The sequence below is a fragment of the Schistosoma mansoni genome (assembly GCF_000237925.1).
Source record: "Schistosoma mansoni, WGS project CABG00000000 data, chromosome W unplaced supercontig 0115, strain Puerto Rico, whole genome shotgun sequence".
NCBI lineage: Eukaryota > Metazoa > Platyhelminthes > Trematoda > Strigeidida > Schistosomatidae > Schistosoma > Schistosoma mansoni.
Genome location: NW_017386021.1, coordinates 1 through 23,551, shown reverse-complemented (window position 1 = coordinate 23,551; position 23,551 = coordinate 1). Strand labels below are relative to the sequence as shown.

The window sequence follows — 23,551 nt, the reverse complement described above, 5'->3', positions numbered from 1 at the left end:
GCCGAAATTTGCTACCCATCGTTCGACGAAAGCGCGAACCACTGTTTCGGCCGTAATGTCCTTAATAGGTACTGCTACAGGCGGTTCAAATGGTTCAAATGGTTGAGGACGGAATAGAAGAAGCTTTCGCTTAACGGGCTTCCGTGTCTAGTAGCAGTGGATCACCAATACCTCCAGGCAAAAACCTTGAAGGACTAAAACGCCGCCTGGTACTCAATATGTATGTTTGCCAGTACGCTGAGTTCTTACTTCAGAGGCATTTACAGGTCCTGACTGTTGTGTTATTGTTTAAGATTGCTTCTGCTTCCAAGTAAACGCTAATAGTACGTGTTACACATCCACTATACAACTTGGGCGCGAAGCATCCAGCACAGAGTTCCTTAATAGGTACTGCTACAGGCGGTCTAAGCAGGTTGAGAAATATGAGTATCCATTTGAATCGGGCAAGGTTTCTACCAAATCTAGATGAACGTGATCGAAACGAGCATCAAGGGTTTTGAAAGAGCCTAAGGGACATTTGTTGTGTCTGATTACCTTAGATTTCTGGCAGCTTACACAGGAGCGTGCTCAATCCCTCACGTCTTCATTCACGCCAGGCCAGCAAAACCGTTCGGCTATAAGCTTGATTGTTGCACGAGCACCTGGATGAGAAAGATTGTGCAACGTATTGAAGACGTTTCGTCGATAATATTTTGGTACTATTGGACGATCCCTACCTGTAGATGTGTCACAAAGTAAGGTTTCCTTACCTGTTCCCATCTGCTTAATACTTAGTTTAAGAGTTGTCGAGGATAACTCGTGCTGAAGATCGATGTCTTCTTTTTGAAGCTGAGCGAGTTTAAGAAGGTCGATTCCCTGGAAACTGTTCAATGAACTTATTCGAGACAAGGCGTCTGCGGCTACATTGTTTGCTCCAGAAATGTGTTGTATATCTGAAGTAGACTGCGAAATGTAGTCGAGTTGTCGAGACTCTCGCGGTGAGTACTTGTCTGAAGATGAACTTAAAGAGAAGGTAAGAGGTTTGTGATCGGTAAAAAGTGTGAATTCTCTTCCTTCGACAGAATGTTGGAAATGCCGTACAGCACAATACATAGCTAGGAGTTCCCTACCGAAGTGCTGTACCTAGATTCCGCGTCTAGCAAACCTCTCGAGAAAAATCATAAAGGTTGCCACGAGTTGTTAACCCATTGTTGTAAGACTCCTGCGATTGCTGAGTCGGATGCGTCTACTGCGATACTAATGGGTTCTTGAGTGTCTTGATGCGCAAGCAAGGTTGCCTTAGCGATGTGTTCCTTAACTGTGGAGAATGTTTTACGGACTGTGTCGTCTAAATTAATTGATTTCACATTTCCACAAAGCTGATCGGTTAACGGTTTCATAATTGATGTGCAATTAGGTATGAACCGTCTGTAGAAACTTATAAGGCCTTTGAAAGTGCGCAACTGCTTGATCGTGGTCGGTTCTTGGCAAACCAGAATGGCCGCCACTTCGCTCCTAAGGGGTCTGATGCCTTGAGCATCAATGGTGTGTCCTAAGAAGTCCAAGGAGTTTGTTCCAATTTGGCATTTTTGAATGTTGACAGTAATGCCATGCCTTTGGAGTCGATCGAAAACAATGTCCAGATGCTGAAAATGTGATTTTCTGTTCGGACTTGCTATGAGGCAGTCATCAACATACGCATGTATGAAGTTGAGACCTCGGGAGACGTCGTCTATGAACCTTTGGAAGGTTTGGGCTTCATTTCTTAAACCAAAAGGCATTCGCAAGAATTTGTAAAGGCCGAAAAGAGTGATGATGGCGGTTTTCGGAATGTCGTCGTTTGCCATAGGTATTTGGTTGTAAGCCCTAACCAAGTCGATTTTCGAAAAGACAGTTTTTCCTTTCAAGGTAGCAGTCAAATCGTGAATGTGAGGCAACGGGTAACGATCGGAAATGGTATTAGCATTCAGACGCCGATAATCACCAGTTGAACGCCAATCATTGCTGTCCTTTTTAGGGACAATGTGCAATGGAGATGACTATGGACTATTTGATGGTCGAATTATTCCTAAGTCTATCATATGGTCGAATTCGTTTTTAGCCAATCTAAGCTTTTCAGGAGCCAGTCGTCGTGCTTTTGAGAATACAGGTGGTTCTGTAGTCGAGATGTGATGTGTAACATTGCTGGTTACACAAGGCAATTTCGGTTGCGGTTGGTATATCCCGGAGTGTTTGTCGAGTAATGATTGATATAGGGGGTCTATGGTATGCTTAATTGTGACTGGGGATAATCTGCAACAAGAAAAAGGAGTTACGCAAACAGATAACCTAGTGTTTCCGTCTATTAACTTTCGTGAGCGTGTGTCGATGAGTAGATTGTGATATTGTAACAGGTCTATACCAATGATTAGCATAGAGACATCTGCAACCACGAAAATCCAGTGTATGGGTTTGCGTAAACCCACGTTAAGGTAGACTTACCTTTTACCGTAAGTAGCGATCGGCTTTCCGTTTGCTGCCTGTAAACCGACTTGGTTATTGTGAAATCAAAGGTAGCGTGTGAGAGTATGACATAATTCAGAGATTTCATTCGGGGTCGTTTGAGGCTTTTCTTTGACTGAAAAGACCTCGGCGCTAGTGGATTTGGTAATTTCTAGAATTCGATCGGCAGATGTGGCTAGTTCGTCTATGGCGTTGTTTTGGAACGAGACGAGAACTGCCTGCACCTGTTTCGGGAGTTCGGATGAGAAAAGTTCTTTGAATAGGCCATCATCGAACGTTCGTTGACCTATGACTTCTCTCATCCTTAACAACATGTCCGTCGCGGAACCATATTGCAGGTCGATATTGTTAAGTAGCTGATCGAACCGTTGTCGATCAGTTAGACCTCCGCGTTTTACAATCGACCGATTGAGAGTTTCGTAAAGTTCCGGAACATCACTAGCAAACATACTAGGTGTTACGTACCTGTTAAATTCGCGCGGTATGCTTTAACTACCACGAGGAATCGTGAGTGTGAGTCTGTAACGCCGTGGCCGTTAAAATCGGCTTCTGCGTAGCAGAACCAGGACTCGATATTATCAGGCCAGAAGGGAGTTAATGGAATCGATGACGGGGAGTAGCCTTTAACTTAAATACTTTTGGTGACTGTTCCGTCATTGTAATATAAAGAACGAAAAATATTTGATTAAAATATATCTGGAAAAACTCGAAAAAAAGTATATCACAATATATAAAAATCAAATAAAGAATAACAATGAATAATAATATTCCAAATAGGAACAGACTCACAGTTTTTTGGCTTGGTGTACCAGATCACGTCGGGTTCACCACTGAAGATACGACTAGTATTCTGATTTTTCAACCGGCAACCAGTTGCACCTTCTATATGCGAAGCTATTCCCCGACCAATGGAAATCAGAAGTCAGACGAGAAGAGGTAGGAAAGATATATTTGATACATTATCAATATATCGCGAAGCGTTTATTTTAAGCTGGCTAGTGAACGTAGGAGCAGTGTCCCACGCTGAGTGGAAAGGTCATCTGGTACGGATGCATGACCGAAAGCCGAATCCAACCACACGGATAATGGAGAGTTAGTGACACTGGATAAGGCAGATTTTCCCGGAAACTAATTTGTAGTATAAAGACAATTGAAACAGGTCCGAAATTAAATGTAGGGTTACCTAGAAGTGTTTTTCGAACTGCAACTCTAGTGTCTCTTAATTTGCGGATAAATCTTTCGCCTTTTACCGAAGATTTCCGTGGGGAGGCACAATACAATGAGTCTTACCTCATTTTTTCAACTCCGTCTTCGCACGTAGTAAAAACATTCTTGTGCAAGGTGTACTGGAAAACACGGATCCTGGTCAAACAAACTCTGATGCTCGGGAAAGGAAATTCACCAAGCTATCCCTGAAGACAAAAAAACATACTGACTTAACATGTGACGAGACTAGCCAAGAAGGATGAAGATTCTAGACCCCGGCTAATGAAGATAACCTTCCCATCCTCCCATATGGCGGCTACAACTCTGGAAGCGTTTCGTGCTAACATGCGACTGGAAACCATATGCATCCGGATAGGCCACATGGCATCAGGATCAAAAACAAATGCAAGTTGGAACTGACGATTCCACTTGTGAACTGTCTTGATCATGAAAAAAACGTTGAAAGGACAGGGACTGCCAACTCGGAAAAGCTTGTGTGGGTAGGCTACCTGTCCATTCACGTAAGGCTCATACAGATAAACAGGAAAAAGCTCACATGTTTCAAACTGAAAGCATAAACTGCCTATACATTAACACCTCGAATTTAACAAATGAAATGGATGAGCTAGGTGAATGTAGCAATACCAATAATGCTCATGTGATAGGAATATCTGAAACGTGGATATCTTTTGAATTTACGGACCAGGAGCTAGCAATACCCAGGATGTCTTTGTTTCTCAACGACAGAAAAACAGGAATCAGCTGTGGAGTAACCTTATACATAAGATCATGCCCGGAGGTACACAAAGTTCACAACCAGGAGTTTATCAATCTTGACGAATCCGTAGGGTGCTCAGATTGTCTACCACCTCGAGGTGTCTAGTTGGGGTTATCTACATGAAGCGCACTGCTGACATGGAGTACGACAATCGTATGCTGAATGGATTAACCCTCTCTACGCGTCTCGGATTCACTCATATTTTGATTCTAGGGGACTTTAATATTCCTAAAGTCAATTTCGCGGGATATGAGTATAATGGAGGTGACTGAGTAATACTCTCGGACATTTCAACCGACCCACATCAACTACACGGATGAAAGCTACGCCTGCACCTTCACAGGACTTTCCGAAGTGAACCTGAGCTATGCATTGCTGTTCTGGAAACTTCAGCACCTAATAAAAGACACTTCTCCTGGTCTGCATATGGTTCATTCTGCTATACTGAGCGAAGCAGCTTCAATCATGGCAACACCGCTCATCGTGATGTTCTCACACTCTCTAAACCGGGGCAAACTCCTGGAAATTTGGAAGCTGACTCCCACCACACCAATTTTCGGAGGAGATCGACGCAGCGAACCTTCAAATTATCGACTGATGGCTCGTCTCTCTATACCTTCAAAACTTATGGAGTCCCGGATATGCGACTATTTGTTATCCTAAAACTTCTTCTCACCTCAGCAGCATGGTTTCAGGAATGATCAGTCTTGTATAACCAACCTGCTGACCGCGGTTGATGGGTGGACAAGCATCCTTGATCGCTAGGGGAAGGTTGACATCATTTGCCTTGATTTCTCAAAAGCTTTTGATAGGGTCAATCATATATGTCTTATCAATAAGCTCAAACGATCAGGTATCCAACTACCTACAATTGACTGACTCAATTCATATCTAAAAAATTGACATTTTAAGGTTAGGGTTCACTTCAGTTTCTCTCAGGCTATGGAATGTCCTAGTGGGGTCCCCCAGAGCCCAGTACTAAGACCTCTTCTCGTGTTGGTTTATATTCACTATTTCACAACAAGTGTCATCTGACTTATTACTTTTTGCCGATGACGTGAAACTTTGGAAAGACATACGCAACCAAGATAATATATGGGTTATTCAGAAGGATGTGACTGGACTTCAAAGTTCGGCAAATGACAATGGACTTACGTTTAACACTTCAAAGTGTAAAGTAGTTCATCTGAAACACTTTACAGACTAGAGCTACAACTTAGGCAACTCCTCTCTAGAAGCATTCCAAGTTGAAGGAGATTTGAGAGTGATGGTACTGCACGAGTTGAAGTCTTACTCTAACTGAGACAAAAATGCCTTTTGAGCAAGCCTTGCTTTGGTAACATTGAAGCGCATTGATGGCCAGTTTGACGGAAGAACTTTCCCCATAACCTTCAACAGTTTTATTAGTCCCCATTTAGAGTACGGAAACAATATTTCCTCCCTCACCCCGAAAGGATAAGGGTACATTGGAGCGTATCCAACGGCGAGCGACGAATTCAATTAGGGGACTCAAATTCGAAACTTATGAAGAGAGCCTCCAATCTCTTAACTTTTACCCATTAAAGTATAGGCGTCTCAGAGGTGATCTTCCAGTGACTTACAGTATCCTTAATACTTCTGGTCATCCCCTTTAACATCTACTCAAGTTTAGTCATAATACTAACCTAAGGGGTAACACCCAGAAACTGGAGACTCAACATAGCAGAACGGACTGTAGACGTAACTTATTCTCCTTAAGTGTTGTCAAATACTGGAGTTCTCTGTCGACTGAGATAGTCCAAGAGACTTCTCAGAAGTTCTTTAAGAGGAAACTTGACCTAAGGATAACATCTTAAAATCATTTACCGATTTGTTTTTTCCCCCATTATCATTAATATACCTAGGTTCCTGCCTGGAGGTATTGGTGATTCACTGCCACTAGATACCGACGCCTGTTAAGCGAGAAAGGTTAATTGAATGAAATGTCTTTCATTATTACGTAGAAGGGCCCTTGAAGACTGACCCATGACTTCAAAGTTGCCTGGGGATTTCGCTCGCGATATGAAACCTTTATTAACCTCTCGAGAATAAAAAATATACAAGTAATAAATGCCCAAAACATTTCACTAGCTTAAAGCTGGTTACGTGTCAACTATTAATAAGTAGAGTTCTTTAGTTTAAATTGAAGCGACAGGCTCTTTTATAGATGCATTCAAAATAATTTTGTGTCGACTTTAAGAAACCCATCATTAGGATTGGCAGAAAAACTTTTACCATCAATAGTGATTCCGCCTTAGTTTTTGAAACTGTCAGGCGGGTCTTTCGAAACCCTCGAGAATGTACCTGTACAATATCACGTTACAACGCGCAACAGGAATTACTCATGCAGTTCATGGGAATTTCTCAGGGACAAAGCAGCAGGAAATAGCAGTAGCCAGAGGAAAGATAATCGAGCTTCTAAGACCTGATCCAAACACAGGGAAGGTCTACACATTACTGACATGTGAAGCCTTTGGTATAGTTAGATCCTTTATGCCGTTTCGTCTAACGGGCAGTAATAAAGGTTGGCTTTCATTTAGACTGACGCATTCTTTCCAGACTATTTGATTGTGGGTTCTGATTCCGGACGAGTTGTTGTTTTGGAGTACATTCCTTCCAAAAACGTTTTCGAAAAAGTTCAGCAGGAGACATTTGGGAAAAGTGGCTGTAGAAGGATAGTACCTGGGCAGTATCTGGCTGTAAATCCTAAGGGGCGTGCTTTCATGATTGGTGCTGTTGAGAAACAAAAGCTTGTGTACATCATGAATAGAGACTCTCAAGCGAGACTTACCATTTCTTCTCCGCTGGAAGCACACAAGTCAAATACATTAGTCTACCATATGGTAGGGGTTGATGTGGGATTCGATAACCCCTTGTTTGCTTGCATCGAGATGGATTATGAAGATGCTGACCAGGACTCTACCGGTGAAGCGGCTCGCGGAGCTAATCAGCTTCTGACTTACTATGAACTGGATCTTGGCCTTAACCATGTTGTCCGCAAATATTCCGAACCATTGGAGGAGCACGCAAACTTCCTAATTGCTGTTCCTGGTGGCAATGAAGGTCCTTCTGGCATATTGATTTGCTCAGAGAACTACATAACATACAAAAATTTTGGTGATCAACCTGATATACGTTGTCCTATACCTCAGCGACGAAATGACCTGGATGATCCTGATAGAGGTATTTTATTTGTGTGTAGCGCCTCGCACAAAACAAAGGTTTGTCAGATGTTTATGCCTTAAATTTGGTAGAACTTATTTTTCTTTTTAGCTCAGACAGAACAAGGAGATATTTTTAAAATAAATCTCGAAGTCGATGATGATATGGTGACAGAGATTAAGCTCAAATACTTCGATACTGTTCCAGTGGCTTCTGCCATGTGTGTTTTAAAGACAGGTTTTCTGTTCGTTGCATCAGAGTTCGGCAATCAGTAGGTTGACTCAATACTTGACATACCTGATAGTTGTCTTTATCAAATAGCTCATCTTGGTGATGATGATGACGAGCCTGAATTCTCTTCAGCTATGCCTTTAGAAGAGGGAGATACGTTTTACTTCGCCCCCAGACCACTTAAAAATCTTATTGAAGTTGATGTCATGGAAAGTTTGTCTCCTGTTATGAGCTGTCACGTGAGTGCTTTATACGTTTTCATAACGTTTTAGATTGCCGACTTTGCCAATGAAGATACTCCTCAATTGGCCGCTTTGTGTGGGCGAGGTCCAGGATCAACATTTAGGCTTTTAAGACATGGCTTAGAGGTATCTGAAATGGCAAAATCAGACCTTCCAGGCAATCCAAATGCAGTGTGGACAGTTAAGCGAAATTCTGAAGGTCAGTGTGAGGTCTTGAACTTTTCCGTGTGATTAAACTATGCATAATTTGTCAGCGTCCGACAAAAATGTTCATTCTCCATTCTTTGTGTTAGTATTCGGATGCTAGCAGTAGCTGTATCCGCCTGGCTATGTGAAAGCATTTGGTGAGGAAGAGTGAACTATCCTTACCCTCGACCGTATCAGGGTGTTTAGAGGCACATGTTTAGATCTCTAGGTTTAAAACCTTCATCTTACTCAGTGGTTAAACAATTCTATGTTTTTATTCACACACTTTGTCGACGGCATTTTTGGTAGATCTTAAGATTTGAATAAAGTTACAAAGGATATTTCCGGGTTCACTCGTAAACTGACCGGAAGTACTCAAAATGTCAAGAAATACAATGGTTGACTCGATTTACTTGTCATGATGTTCAGATACGATCTGCTTCTCGCAAGTTTAACTCATTAGTCCACATCAGTCAGTCAGCGACAACGTAGGACCAGGTACATATATGCATCGGTCCAAGTTGCCATACCTCGTTAGCACAACAAGATGAACACCGGATTCGTAGAAGTAATTAATTTAGTGGTGGTAGTATATAAAGAAAGGTTGTATATAAGGATATAGTACAGGAAGGAAAAAATTATGAAACAATTTTAATCTCACGGTTTAAGGGAAGATAAAGAGTGTATACACCTACGCCATTGTGATAGATTCTGAGCCATGTCACCCAGAGTCTCCAACCATTGGTTACGATAGTCACGCGGACCCCAACCAGGTAGTCTGCATCTACCAACATGGCTCAGACTAGAAGTTAGTGACTTCAAGCACTGATGCCATGTTTTGGTTTGGCCGCCCCTAACTCTTTTCCAACCATCCCCTACACTGGTCAACATTGCGCGTCGTGGTAATCGGTGTTCAGGCATACGTAACAAGTGGCCCAACCATCTCAGTCGATGAAGATCCATGATCTCATCAACTGATTTACCATCATTCCCTAATACCCTGCGTCTAACCTCACTATTACTTACCCGGTTATCCCAGCAGATGCGAGCAATATTTCTAAGGCATCTGTGGTCAAATGCTAGTAACCTACGAGTATCTTCTACTCTTAATGGCCGTGTTTCTCAGCCGTAAAGTAGAACAGAGCAAACTGCTGCCAGTCAGTCAGTCAGTTACAGCGTAGGACTTCGTACGTACGTACATCAGTTCGAGTTGCCATACCACATTAGCACAGAGATGAAGTTGTCCATTCAAATCCCATATTGGTAGAAGTAGTAAGAGTATAAACATTAATGTGGAAGATTAGGGTCTGAAGATGTTATTGAAGGAGTATAATACAATGAAATAAATTTGGAAAGAGAAAAAGGATACAGACATGAAGAATTCAGATTAGAATTTGGTAGAACACGAGGAGTGGATGCACCTTCGCCATTGCAAACGATTTTGAGCCATGTCATTCAAGGTTTCTAACCATCGGTTGCTATCATCTCGCGAATCCCAACCAGGTAGTCTACACCTACCTACATGACCCAGCCCACTTGTCAGTGATCTCATGGATTTATGCCATGTTTTGGTCTGGGCGCCCCTAGCTTTCTTCCAACCTGCTCCTACACCATAAAGCATTGCACGTCGGGGCAGTCGGTGGTTGGGCATACGTAACACGTGTCCCAGCCATCTCAACTGGTGAAGTTTCACTACTTCAAACTGCTGCGCAGTATACTCGTCCCTTAATTGATAGACGGATATCTCGTCTTCACCATAGGTGACGTAAGTTGGCAAAAGCCAAACGAGCTTTTTGAATCCGTGCTGAGATTTCGTCAGACACGAACCCATTAGGGCTGATCAGACTTCCAAGATAAGTGAAGTTGTCGACGCGTTCGACTACTTCACTCCCTATCCTTAGTTCAGGTGTTGACGCAGGCCAGTCCTGGAGTAATGATTTACATTTGGATGGGGAGAAACGCATCCCAAACATCCTGGCATTATTACACAGTTCTGACAGAAGATTCTGCATTTTGTCAGCATCTTCACCAAACAGGACTATGTCATCTGCGTATTCTAAGTCGGTAAGTGAACCTCCTGGTAGAAGATCAATTCCTGAAAATTCAGTCAACGAGAGTGTTATTTCCAGCAACAGGTCTATAATGAAGTTAAACAAAAGTGGGGATAGAGGACAGCCTTGACGGACACCACTTGAGGTTGTAAAATCATATGACAGTTCGCCATAAGCTCTCACTCGACTGGTAGTGTTCGAGTAAAGAGCCTTCACAAGGTTTATGTACTTCTCAGGTACACCTTTCAATGACAGACACTGCCACAGAACCTCTCGGTCTACAGAGTCAAATGCTGCTTTTAAGTCAAGAAAACTATCATTGTCCGACGCCGATAAGCATGTCTGTGCTCTAAAACTTGACGAATGATGAATATGTGGTCGATACAGCCACGACCAGGTCTGAAGCCAGCCTGATTTTCTCGTGTTTGCAGTTCACAAGTCTTAGTTAGGCGCCCGATAATTATTGAGGCTAGTATTTTAGATGCTATGTTAGTCAGACTAATCCCTCTATGGTTATCACAGGATGATTTTGGCCCCTCCATATATATTGGGACAATCAGAGATTGTGACCATTCAGATGGGATTACGTCCGTCCCCCAGATTTTAGCCAGAATATTAGTCAACCTAATCGCTAAAATTGGACCACCATGTGTAAAGACCTCTAGAGCCAATCCATCTGAACCAGCTGCTCTTCCTCGTTTCAGATTAGACGATGTCTCTCCTTATGTTTAAGGTTAGTGTTTGCTAAAAATAAATGATTGTCTGAGCATTGTTGTAACAGACGATCACCATTATCGGTTCGTTGAGCCGGAATACTAAAACACCCACCTAAATATCTTTCTGTTTGATTTAAGCTTCCTACCTGGGCATTAAATTCACCCGCTACGATTACTATGTCTGAGCGCTTAGCTTTCTGTAAAAGTCATCTTTCACTTCATCAGGGCTGTAGTCGGTGGGAGTGAAGGCAGAAACGACGAAAAGGCAACGACGTGTGTCCCTATCCTTCCGAGTTCTTACGGAGCCATTTAGCCGGACAGCACACAGGCGACTGTTAACGGGGATCCATTCTAGTAGTGCCTGTTCTGCCCTTGTACTTAGTGCTATGCCTACACCTGCAAGTCCACGAGAACTAGCCAACGGGTCGCCAGATACACGGAGGGTATATTTCGTTGGCTGTCCATTTTGGCGAGGTGAGGTCAAGTGAATGACCACACTAGGATCCTGTATGCTTGTTTCGGAGACATAGCATACATCAATGGTACGAGATTCTAGGGTTTTAGCTAAGGAGGCCTGTTGACCGATTTGACATTGGGTACGTACGTTGAAGGCTCCAATGTGTAGTTTGGAGCGAGGTTTTAGTAGACCTGGGACAGCGTTTCGCGCACTAGAATCGTTGGCCATGGTGACACTTGAGGAGGAAACCGGAACAGGAAGTTTAGTGTTGAAAGTCAAGGTAGAAGGAATAGTAGGAATTGGAGAAGGAGATTAATTATGAATACAGTGGTCTTGAGCGCTGTTAGAGGTATAAGGGCAGTTGTCACTTCCCGGTTGCCCACACCGTGGAAGGGTTCTCCTGGGGGTACCTGAAAAGGAAATTGGGTTAGAAGTGGTCTTAATGACCTGAGAGCGTGACCGCAGTGCCCAAGGGACAACTGCTTGAGGTCGGTCACACACGACCTTTTTGTGTTAGCTCCGTTCTTCAAAAAAAACCTTACCGCCGGAGACGGAAATCCGTGGGATAAGGTGAGGTGTGCATTTTTAGGGTCGACCTTTTCTAACCCCACCCCTCCTTATCGGAAGGTAGCATCGCGTTCATGCTGTTTGTCTGAAGGAAACACCTTACTGCTGTCACACCTCTGTACAGTCAGCAGTACGACTTCGCCTTCGGACCTTGGGATTGCTGCTTTTAATCTCACCGCTCTTCAAACGACCTGCCTGGCATGGTAGGACATTGAGGAACGATTGTTCCAGCCAGTATAGCTCGATTGAATCATCACGATAGGCAAGCCCGACCACCACGTCAAGGTAGCAGCAACGGTCGGGATTAGTCCACGTAAAATCAGTCGTTTCTAATCAAATTACATCTACCCAAACAAGATGTTAGATGGGACATACATAGTCCATTCGCATCTAGCAAACGTTATTTTTTGTTTCAATAGTTACTCCAAACCGTGCATCTGTCAGAAAAAATGTATCTTTGTTTCATTCATGAAAACCACTGATTAGAAAAGCTTCATTACAGTAACATTTTGTATTCCTTATTTCTAGAGGAATATGATGCGTACATTATTGTATCATTCGTCAACGCAACATTAGTGTTGTCCATTGGGGAAACTGTTGAAGAAGTCACTGATTCAGGATTTCTGGGTACAACTCCTACACTTACCTGTTCACAGTTGGGCGATGATGCCCTTGTTCAAGTTTATCCTGATGGTATTCGTCATATTCGGTCTGACAAAAGAGTAAACGTTTGGCGTGCACCTGGAAAGAAAACCATTACCAAATGTGCTGTTAATCGTCGACAAGTAGTTATAGCCCTTACTGGTGGCGAGTTAGTTTATTTTGAAATGGATATGACCGGTCAACTGAACGAATATACGGAAAGAAAAGAAATGCCAGCAGATGTTATTTGTATGGCTCTTGGACGAATTCCTGCGAACGAACAGCGTTCTCGTTTTCTCGCCGTGGGCTTGGCCGATAATACTGTCCGTATTTTATCACTGGATCCATCAGTAAGTTTCCGCCATTCTTTTTCTTTTTGAATAATTTGTTGACAATTCTGTTACTATAAATCCATATCGTTTTTGAGATGCATCCGGAAACAATGTCACCATTTGCCTAAACTTAGTGAGTGTGACAGATATAAGTGATGCATAATATTTGTGCTCAATAACGAAGTACCAGTTCACATGCTTGGCTTTCGGTCACATGTATTGTGTGAGCTAGCGATAATTCCTAGCTGCCTGAAACAAAAAGGGTTTTGCAACCGTGACTCGGTTGTTGGTCGTCGTACTTAAACTAGCGAGTCTAGGTCTATGATTTACAATTCCCTCTATGTATGTCCGGGAATTGATTAAGTAACCTTAACATGGTATGGCTAAGTCAGAGGGTGAAGCAGTATTGTTTTGCGTAAAGTTTGCTAAGATTGTCTGATCCATCAATTGAGCCATATGCTGCCTGCGCTAATATATTAAAACTGGATGAAAGTAAGCTCGAATTATTTATATCAAACATTAATACCAACTCACAATGTATGCTGTTCGTTATCAGAAGGTTTTATTAAGGTCGGCGTGACAGCTTGTCTAAATCATTTGTATTAGTTTGAATGCCTGTCCTCTAGCTTGCTGAGTTACTTACTTATGCCTGTTACTACCAATGGAGCATAGGCCGCCGACCAGCATTCTCCAACACACTCTGTCCTCGACCTTCCTTTCTATTTCTATCCAGTTTTTGTTCATTCTTCTCATGTCTGTCTCCATTTCTCGGCGTAATGTGTTTTTTGGTCTTCCTCTTCTCCTTTGGCCTTCAGGATTCCATGTAAGGGCTTGTCTTGTGACGTAATAGGGTGATTTCCTTAGTGTGCCCAATCCACTACCAGCGCTTCTTCCTGATTTCTTCCTCCGCTGGAATCTGGTTTATTTTCCTCCACAGTAACTTGTTGCTGATAGTGTCTGGCCAACGGATCCGAAGTATCTTGCGTAGACAACTGTTAATAAACACTTGTTTCTTCTGGATGATGGCTTTCGTAGTTCTCCACGTCTCCGCCCCATACATTAGAACTGTCTTGACATTTGTACTGAAAATTCTGATCTTGGTGTTGGTTAACAATTGTTTTGATTTCCAGATGTTCTTCAGTTGCTGAGGCTGCTGCTACACTGGTCGTTTTCTCCTGCATTTGTTGTTGCGTGTGTGATAGAAGAGCCAGATCATCTGCGAAGTCTAAATTTTCCAGCTGCATCCTACCTGTCCACTATCCTGTACTTTCCTCCAGATGTTGACGTCTTCATGATCCAGTCGATCACCAGGAGAATGAGAAAGGGTGAGAGTAAGCAACCTTGCCTAACACCGGTCTTTACTTCAAACAAGTCGGTGAGTTGTCCTCCGTGGACGATTTGGCAGTTTAGTCCACCATAGGAGTTCCGTATGATATTGACTATCTTCTCAGGCACGCCGTAGTGTCGAAGAAGCCTCCATAGTGTCGTCTTGTTCACGCTATCAAATGCCTTCTCGTAGTCGATGAAGTTGATGTAGAGTGATGTGTTCCATTCGATTGATTGTTCCACAATGCTATATAGAGTTGCGACTTGGTCTGTACACGATCGATCCTTACGAAGTCCAGCCTGTTGATCTCGAAGTTGGGCGTCTACGGAATCCTTCATTCTGTTCAACAGTACCCTGTTGAAGACTTTTGCTGGTATTGAGAGGAGAGTGATGCCCCTGTAGTTATCACACTTGCCAAGATCGCCTTTCTTTGGTATCCTGATCAGAAGTCCCTCTTTCCAGTCTGTTGGTACTTGTTCTTCATCGCAAATCTTACTGAAGATAATGTTGAGTATCTTTGCAGTTGCTGCTGCATATGCTTTCAGTGCCTCTGCTGGAATGTTGTCTGGTCCCGCTGCTTTGCCACTCTTGATTTGTCTGATGGTCATGCTGATCTCTTCAATTGTTGGTGGGCCAACATCGATTGGGAGGTCTGTGGGTGCTGCTTATGTGTTGTGTGGGTTCAGTGGAGCTGGTCGATTCAAGAGTTCTTTGAAGTGTTCTACCTACCTGTTTCGTTGTTCTTCAATGTCGGTGATTACTTTGCCTTCCTTGCTTTACACTGGTCTTTATGGCTTACGGTAATTTCCAGCAAGTTTCTTTGTTGTATCATACAGTTGTCTCATGTTTCCTTCGCTTGCAGCCTTTTCCGCTGTCATCGCTAAATCTTCCACATATTTACGTTTGTCGGTTCTGATGCTCCTCTTCACTTGCTTGTTTGCTTCTGTGTATTCGGCTTGTGCCTTGGCTTTATCCGCTCTGGTTCGGCTGACATTTATTGCTGCCTTGTTCCTTCTTTCTTCAATCTTATCCAGTGTATCAACAGTGATCCATTCGTTTTGGTGGTGCTTCTTGTGGCCCAGAACCTCCTGAAATGTTGAAATTATTGCCTATTTTAGCCCCTTGCAGTTGCTCTCCATGGTAGTTCCCTCTCCATTGAGTAGATCATAAAAGACCTGGGACCTGTTGCTGAGGGCTATGTTGAAATTGTTGAGTTTGTCAGCATCTCGAAGAAAGGCCGTGTTAAACTTTTGTGATGTTGTCCGCGCTGTTTTCCAGTGCTTCTTGAGGTTTAGTTTCATCTAGGCTACCAGCAAATGATGATCAGCTCCTCTCCTGGTTCTCACATCCTTCATCGTCCTCCTGAACTTATTGTTGATGCAGATATGGTCAATTTGATTCTGTGTAGTGTGATCCGGTGAAATCCAAATGGCTCTGTGTATGTTTTTGTGTGGGAATATGGTGCCACCTGTGGCCAGATTATTGAAGGCACATAGGTTTCCAAATCTCTCACCATTTTCGTTCATTTCTTCCAGTCTATGACGTCTTCGTATCCAGTGTTGTCCATTCCAACCTTAGCATTGAAATCTCCCATCAGAATTGTCAGGTCCTTGGTTGGGCACTTCTCGAAGATTGACTGCAGCCTATCGTAGAATTGGTCTTTAGCGCCTCCATCGTAGTCGTTGGTCGGCGCATAACATTGGATGACTTTCATTGTAATGCCCTCTCTCTTTGTTTTGAAGGAGGCTTTGATGATCCTTGGTCCATGAGATTCCCATTCTGGTTAGCGTTTTTTTAGCGAGTTAGCTATTCTACGGGATGGGGTCGCTAACCCCATGCCCAACCTTCCTCCTTTACCCGGGCTTGGGACCGGCAGTAGCCCCCGGAGGAGCTACAGACGGAGCTAGCCTACTATGAGTAGTAGCCATTTTATTCCTTGGCTTTTTACTACTTGTCCCAACTATGTTTTTTTCCCCTAGTTTTTTACTATCCTTCTTATCACTATTTCTTTCTTGTACGTATGGGTATTTTCCTTAGTTGTTCAGTTTGTTAAAACTAATGATATGAACCGTTTCATTATTATTCCAGGTTATTTCAAACTGATGATGAAATCTATCTTAACTTAAAGTTAAATTGTGATCAAATATCTCTAAAACTAATAATTGAAGTATAGAATTATGTGGGTGGACTTATAGCTTATATGCTTTATACCAATGAAGTGTATGTCTACCTGTACATGGTTTCATAAACACTGTTCGAATAACTTTCTGTGTCTTAACTATCCACTCATCTAGAATCTCATACGCACAATAACCTTTAAGATGTTTACTGGTTTACCAATTTTATGACGTCGTTCATTCTTGAAAATCTTAGGATTGTCTCACTCCCCTCACAATGCAAGGAATACCATCTACTCCGGAATCGCTTTGCATAGTTGAAATGGGAACGAACGAACCATCACCTTCCACGGACGATGGGGAGTCAGAAGCGACATCCTCAGGTGGCATTCTTTACATGAACATTGGTCTGATCAACGGTGTGTTGTTGCGGGTTATCTTGGATCCAGTCACTGGTGAACTATCCGACACACGTACACGGTACCTAGGTACTCGTCCTGTAAAGTTATTTCGCATAATGATGCAAGGAGGAGAGGCAGTCCTATCTGTTTCTAGCCGCTCTTGGCTTAGTTATGCATATCAAAATCGATTTCATCTCATACCACTTTCTTATGAAGCACTAGAATATGCATCTGGTTTTTCTTCAGAACAATGTCCGGAAGGTATTGTAGCGATTTGCAATAATTCTTTACGGTAGGTAGTTGTATTTTACTTATTGCAGGTGAAAATATTTGATCATGGAAGATCATTTTAGCAGAAAAAATGTAGACTTTTTGTGTAATTTTATAAACACATATATTTCATAAATTGTGGTGACCGTCTTTATCATAAATAAGTATTGATTAAAACGCTGGTTAGTTTAGCACTTACCAGTTTAATTTCCTTTATAAGTCTAAGAAAAAAACTAACTTAAGGTGTAGCACTCGCTATTGGTCATCGACAGCTAAGACTATTAAAAGTTATCTGGAGCTCCTTTCAAGATATGAGTGTTAGGGATGCTAGATCTGCAGAAACGTCTCGTTTTTGTAATATAGTCATGGAAGTTTGAATTTCTCATTCTCGCTCCGAAAGCGTCCAATTTTTATCTGCACTTGAGAGGACCTTGTTATATCCTAGTGAAGATGAAAGTACGGGTAACTCCCGGGACCTGTTAATTGACTGTTATTCTATATACATATTATTGTTTAGTTACTGAGTAATTAGATTGTGTATATCTATATTCATCTTATAAGCTTCATTTTGACCTATGAATTATTATTATACGAATTACTGTTGCTAAATTATACTCATTTTATTGATTACCGTCTCCCACGTTCACAGCCTTATCGAGCTTGATCTTGTACAAAGATTATTTTCTATTTTATGGTGTGATTCGGTCTGTCTGTCTGGTATATGAACCAAGTATGCTTGAAATAAATAATTCGCGTAGATTCGTATAACAGAAGCTGTAATTAGTGTTCTGGACTCAATTGGAAGGGCTAGGCGGACAAAGGACCAATAAGGACGCTAGGCTGCTCATACCGGTCAAACTTCATTGTTTTGGTACACTGCTAAGATTGGAAAAGTCGTATTTCGATTGGTGAATAAATCACGTGATAAAAGTTGGACATAAAATCAAAAATTGGCGACGGCCTTTTTGAATTCATAACAGATCATAAATGTCGTTAGTTCGTTTTCTCATCTAGTACTCTATTTTGTAACGTTCTCAAGGATATTTTCGTATTTTATGTATACGAATCTGTTGTGTGCTTGTTGTTTGTTCGTTCTTTTGGTCTGCTTATGGGATTGCATTTTCTACCGGCTGAATCTGGTCTTCTTCCTTTAGTTAGCAGGGCTAGAACGCAGTGAAATAGCTTGGCTTGTTCTGTTGTGCTGCTTTCGGTCCGTTCAACCTCTCAAACAGCAAAAAGTAAACTGGTATCAACCATCCTTTCAAATAAATAAATATAAGGATGTTCTTAAAAATATAGTCACTATTGTGACGTAACTTTTATGCAGTTACTACACATACTTTTTGATAGGAAGTCAAATAACTGCAAAATAAGCACATCCTTCGGTAACAGCCTTTCGTGTGCAAAGCTATAACTAATATGTATTTGTCTCTGCGTATACTCATGACATGAGTAAAATTGTGTTGGCAAACAACAACGGAATAACAGTCCATCTGTGACTATTCAGAATTGCTTTAAGTGATCATGATAAGTATTATTTAAAAAAAGGGAACGACATCATGTAAACTATTGTCAGTTGCAAACTCATCGACTCACTGTCTATCTGTTTCTAGAAATGATTGTATTTTATGCTTAGTAGGGCATAGTTATCTTATGTAGGTTTATGTCGAACAAATGACATTTTTCCGTCTTGGTTCATTCTGGTATGTGTGTGTCTTTTCACTTCATTAGCTAAATTCTATAGTTAATACCATGAATTTTACTCGTATTCTTTTTTATCTCAAACAAATACCTTCACAAGTGCGATATGGTATTTAGATCTAATGACTATTTTATTTCAATTTATATAATAGAACAACTTTTAACATTGCATATTTCACTGATTTACTAGATTGTGGGTTAAACTTCATGACTTTTTATTAGAATTTACTGATAGTTCTACTTGTTACATTTATTGTTGTACAATTTGCGTTTATATTTAGGATTATGGCACTTGAGAAACTTGGCGCAGTATTTAATCAAATTAGTTATCCACTCCAGTATACACCTCGTAAATTTGTTTTTCATCCAGATTCAAATATTACTTACATAATTGAAACGGATCACAATAGTTATACAGATGATGTTAAAAATACTCATAAACGTCAAATGGCTGAGGTAATTATCTTTTTTTCGTTGAAGGTTGTCTCTAGTTTGGCCTTAACACACAGGTAATCAAGTTGTGGGGTGTATCATATTTTTGGATAGTAATTGAACTAAAATCATCTGGATATCACTTCTTGAACTTAGGTAAATTGTACTTGTGTTTTAAGTGATTTATCTACTCAATAGTCTGATTGCAGTAAATTATTCGTCATATACTTGTTCTAGTAAATGCATTGTTTCGAATCTGGCTCATTAAACTAACACTTAGTTTAATGACTGCTTTAGTGGGGAACACTTCTGTGATTCTACTGCTGTTTTATTCACATCTAAACGGTGTAATTCTGTTTTTTTTCTTCATATAATCCACATGTCTTAGCAATTTACGATAGTTTGAAGTGATCTTTTTCCGTAGCTATGTGGCTTCCAGCACAACATTGAGAAAGTCACATGAGTATTTATTATTGGCCTGAATTTGATGTATTCTATTTTTTGCTTATTTGAATACCGAACACACGTGTTGTCACTTGTTTTTATTAAATAGAATTTAATCGACACGTTAATATGTTAGTCTTGTACCATTTTCCCCCAAGGAACGAGAAATTCTGATCACATGTTTAGTATTTTGTTTCCTTTAATATTTTCGCTGATCAATTTTTCTATCCTGCTATCTACAATATGAATTAAAGATGACAATGTAATGATGGAATTTTATTTATTTATTTAAACACATACATATTGGTACAAAGGGGCACCAGATACATATGCGCCACACCATACTGATGGAAAGATTTTTAGAGATGTCAAAGCTGTGAAATATTCTTTTCAAATCACTTATCTCTCTTTGTTTTTCGAAGAAAATGATAGCCTCTGCTCTTGGTGGAACTCCTGAGGACATGGCTCTAGCAAAAGAGTCCGCTGCTGCTTTTCTTTCGGAAAATCTTCCTGAGGCAATATTTGGCGCTCCAAAGGCTGGGCCTGGTATGTGGGCAAGTTTACTGAGGTGTTTTAAACCATTGGATGGAAGCACATGTCAAATAATACGATTCCCACAAAACGAAGCTGCTCATGCCTTAACTTTTGTCAAATTTAATAATCAGTAAGCTTTATGACTGTTTGTTTTTGTGTTGCTTTTCCTATATAGTCCATGTAGTTCTTATCTTATCTCTTCGAATTATCTTGGTGGTTCGCATATGGTTTGACATGCCGAACTGTTGTTAGTCCACTGCTCACAATTAGTTAAATATTTATTTCATGAATTATCAATACATATTTCTTTTGTTTGCCCTATCTAATAACAAAATAGTCCAGCTGAACAATTCCTTGTTGTGGCTCTTGTCAAGGATCTTATCCTCAATCCCCGTTCATGTTCTGGTGGTTGTTTAAAGACATATCGAATTTGGAACAATGGAGAACGTCTCGAATTCCTTCACGAAACACCAGTTGATGATTTTCCAGCAGCTCTATGTGCTTTTCAAGGTCGTCTTCTTGTGGGTGTCGGAAATCGTTTACGAATATATGATCTAGGGAAAAAAAAGTTGTTGAAAAAATGTGAAAACAAGGTATATTTCTATATTTTGTACCAAGTTCGTCGTGCTACAAATATTTTATATCTATGGATTATGAAATTATTTGAAATAGAATTACTTCAACATAGGTTTTAAACTTTTTGTGTATGCGTTGATAATATTACTTATGTATGTGGGTAAGTACTAGTTAAATTGAAACTTTTCATTACAAATTAGTTGAAATTCGAGTGTTTGACTATTAAGGGACTATTCTACATGTGGTTACCAACATAAAGAAGGTTTCTATATATTGTCAAGATGCAAAAGTGCCTATGTTTAAAGCTATAATTCATCTAGTTGAGAAACATTCCGAAAGTCTTCATTTCTCTTCATGTAAATTACAAAATTTTCTGATTTAAGTAAATGAGCACATGTTGGTCTGATCACGGTAATCTAGCTACATTTTTAAAGTTCATAGTAATGGTAATTGGAGATGCTTCTGATCTCTTTATCCACTAGTTGAGTTTAGATTTATTGATTGGAAATAAACCAGTAGTTGGTGGCATAAAGCGCTCTACTGTCAATTATTAAGTCACATGTTTGAACCTACATTCCCCTGTTTCGGAGTCCCACACTTTATATACGGTGATAGTGATACAACTTTTATTAGGAATATTTTAAAGAAAAGCATTGTGCAGTCAAAGATATAGCATCAGTCAATTAAGTCATTAACTGTTGGGCTGAGTGAATGTTGGTAGGTGTAGACTGCCTATTTGAGGCTTACACGATAATCGTGACCAGTGACTTAAAAGAGATGGTATGACTTAAGATATGTATCAGCGACACAAATGCATTCGTAATTGTTTTATTTTAGATCCTGAATTCGGAAATTATTTTATACATTTTATTTTGCGAATTCACTGTTCTCGAATAATCATATTTCTTTATACTTATTTACTTTGTTATCAGTGATACTGTTACTATTACTTTGGTATTCATCTTGTCGTGCTGATGTAGCGTAATAACTAAAGTTGATACATATGTCAGATTATACTTTGCTTATGATTAATCTACAAGTTATTAGGGATCCTATATCCAAAAATATAATATACAAGAAAGGAAAACAATCGATGTGCAAGATTAAGGTAATTTTCAGTCGGTCAAGTCAACGGATTTTAGTAATTTCTGTTCATTAAATTCCAGTTACAATCAGTTATTCTGTTCTCACTGCATTTTCCTTATGTTGACTATTTCACCATGATTTTGTATTCAACGACAATTACTCAGTTTAGAGAGTTCTGTAGTTAGTAATCACTGAATTAGCTGGAATGTGAAATCAATCTTTGGTCTCATCGAATAAATCTTCGTAATGAGATTCTTCTTTAAGAGTAATAACTGGGGTAGGGGGCTAGAAGCAAGTATATGGTTCGCAGTAGTCGTTTGAATTATCGCCTCTTCTCTTGCATCCGTGACACAACTACAAGTGGTTTCTTCAAGACTATCCTTCTTTTAAGAGGTTATAGGCTGTAGTGTAATGTCATCAAGTTCTATTCGACTTACTTTTGTTTATTTTATGTTGTGCGTATGAATTAAACATTTCATAATTTTCAGCACCTATATCAAACATTGCACTATATGATATCATTCATAAAGAGATTACTTTATTCCAATAAACATTGTTGTGATAAATGTACGTTTGGGTTCCTCAATCATTAAGTTAGCTGTATTACACAGTCCATTGTTTATTTGAGATAAAATTTATTTAAACCTGATATTTGTAAATCTAATAATAATATTCTTCCTTTTGATTGTCTTTTTAGCACATTCCTACTCTAATCAATGGTATTTATTCTGTAGGCAGTCGGATAATTGTGACAGATGTTCAAGAAAGTGTTCATTGGGTCCGCTATAGACCACGCTCGGATAGCCAATTAGTTATATTTGCAGATGATACTAATCCCCGTTGGATTATACATTTAGCAGTATTGGATGCTTCAACAGTAGCAGTTTCAGATAAGTTTGGAAATGTCACTATTCTGCGTTTACCACCTAATGTAATCGATGATATTGAAGATGATCCTAGTGGTAATCGCGCGCTTTGGGATAGAGGTTTCCTTGGCGGAGCAAGCCAAAAGTGTGATGTATGTCCGAATTGTATTTTAATTTATCTTTATTAATTGTAGGTGCTATGTCATTTTTACGTCGGTGAGGTTGTTACTTGTTTACAAAAGGCCACTTTGATCCCTGGAGGTTCTGAAGGTATTGTTTATTCAACAATATCTGGTAGCATCGGAATGTTGGTTCCATTTGCCTCTCGGGATGCCTACGATTTCTTCCAACATTTGGAGCTACATATGAGAGCTGAAGGATTATCATTAGTTGGTCGGGAACACGTACATTATCGTTCACAACATTATCCAGTTAGAGTATGTTTAATTTCTTAAACTATAACAAATTTATGTGTTTACATTTATTCCTTACGAATGCATTTAGTGATATATTTTTTTTGTTAAATAAAGGTGCTTTTGCTAAAATCACTGAATAGATATTTTGAAATTGAACTTTATCAGAATAAAATGATGATACATTTTAGTGTGTTTTACCATACATTTTCATAGAACTGATAATGAACGCAAAACTACATACTACTTCTTAAAATGAACATCCACCAGTATACGCAAACACAGTATCTAAATATATATATATATATATATATA

The 23,551-nt window shown here is 40.2% G+C and overlaps 1 protein-coding gene across 1 annotated transcript; it reads left to right on the top strand.

Moving 5' to 3' along the window:
• Nucleotides 1–6,781: 6,781 nt before the first annotated feature.
• Nucleotides 6,782–23,011, top strand: Smp_137430 (Splicing factor 3B subunit 3, 5' fragment; the record flags this gene model as incomplete). The annotated part of the gene is made up of 11 exons (XM_018790975.1): nucleotides 6,782–7,007; nucleotides 7,043–7,473; nucleotides 10,592–10,695; nucleotides 10,787–11,052; nucleotides 11,324–11,545; nucleotides 12,582–13,087; nucleotides 16,770–17,206; nucleotides 19,167–19,341; nucleotides 20,184–20,425; nucleotides 20,633–20,888; nucleotides 22,655–23,011. The coding sequence occupies 11 exons, from the start codon at nucleotides 6,782–6,784 to the stop codon at nucleotides 23,009–23,011; spliced, it is 3,222 nt and encodes a 1,073-aa protein (XP_018645768.1).
• Between the last annotated feature and the right edge of the window lie 540 nt (nucleotides 23,012–23,551).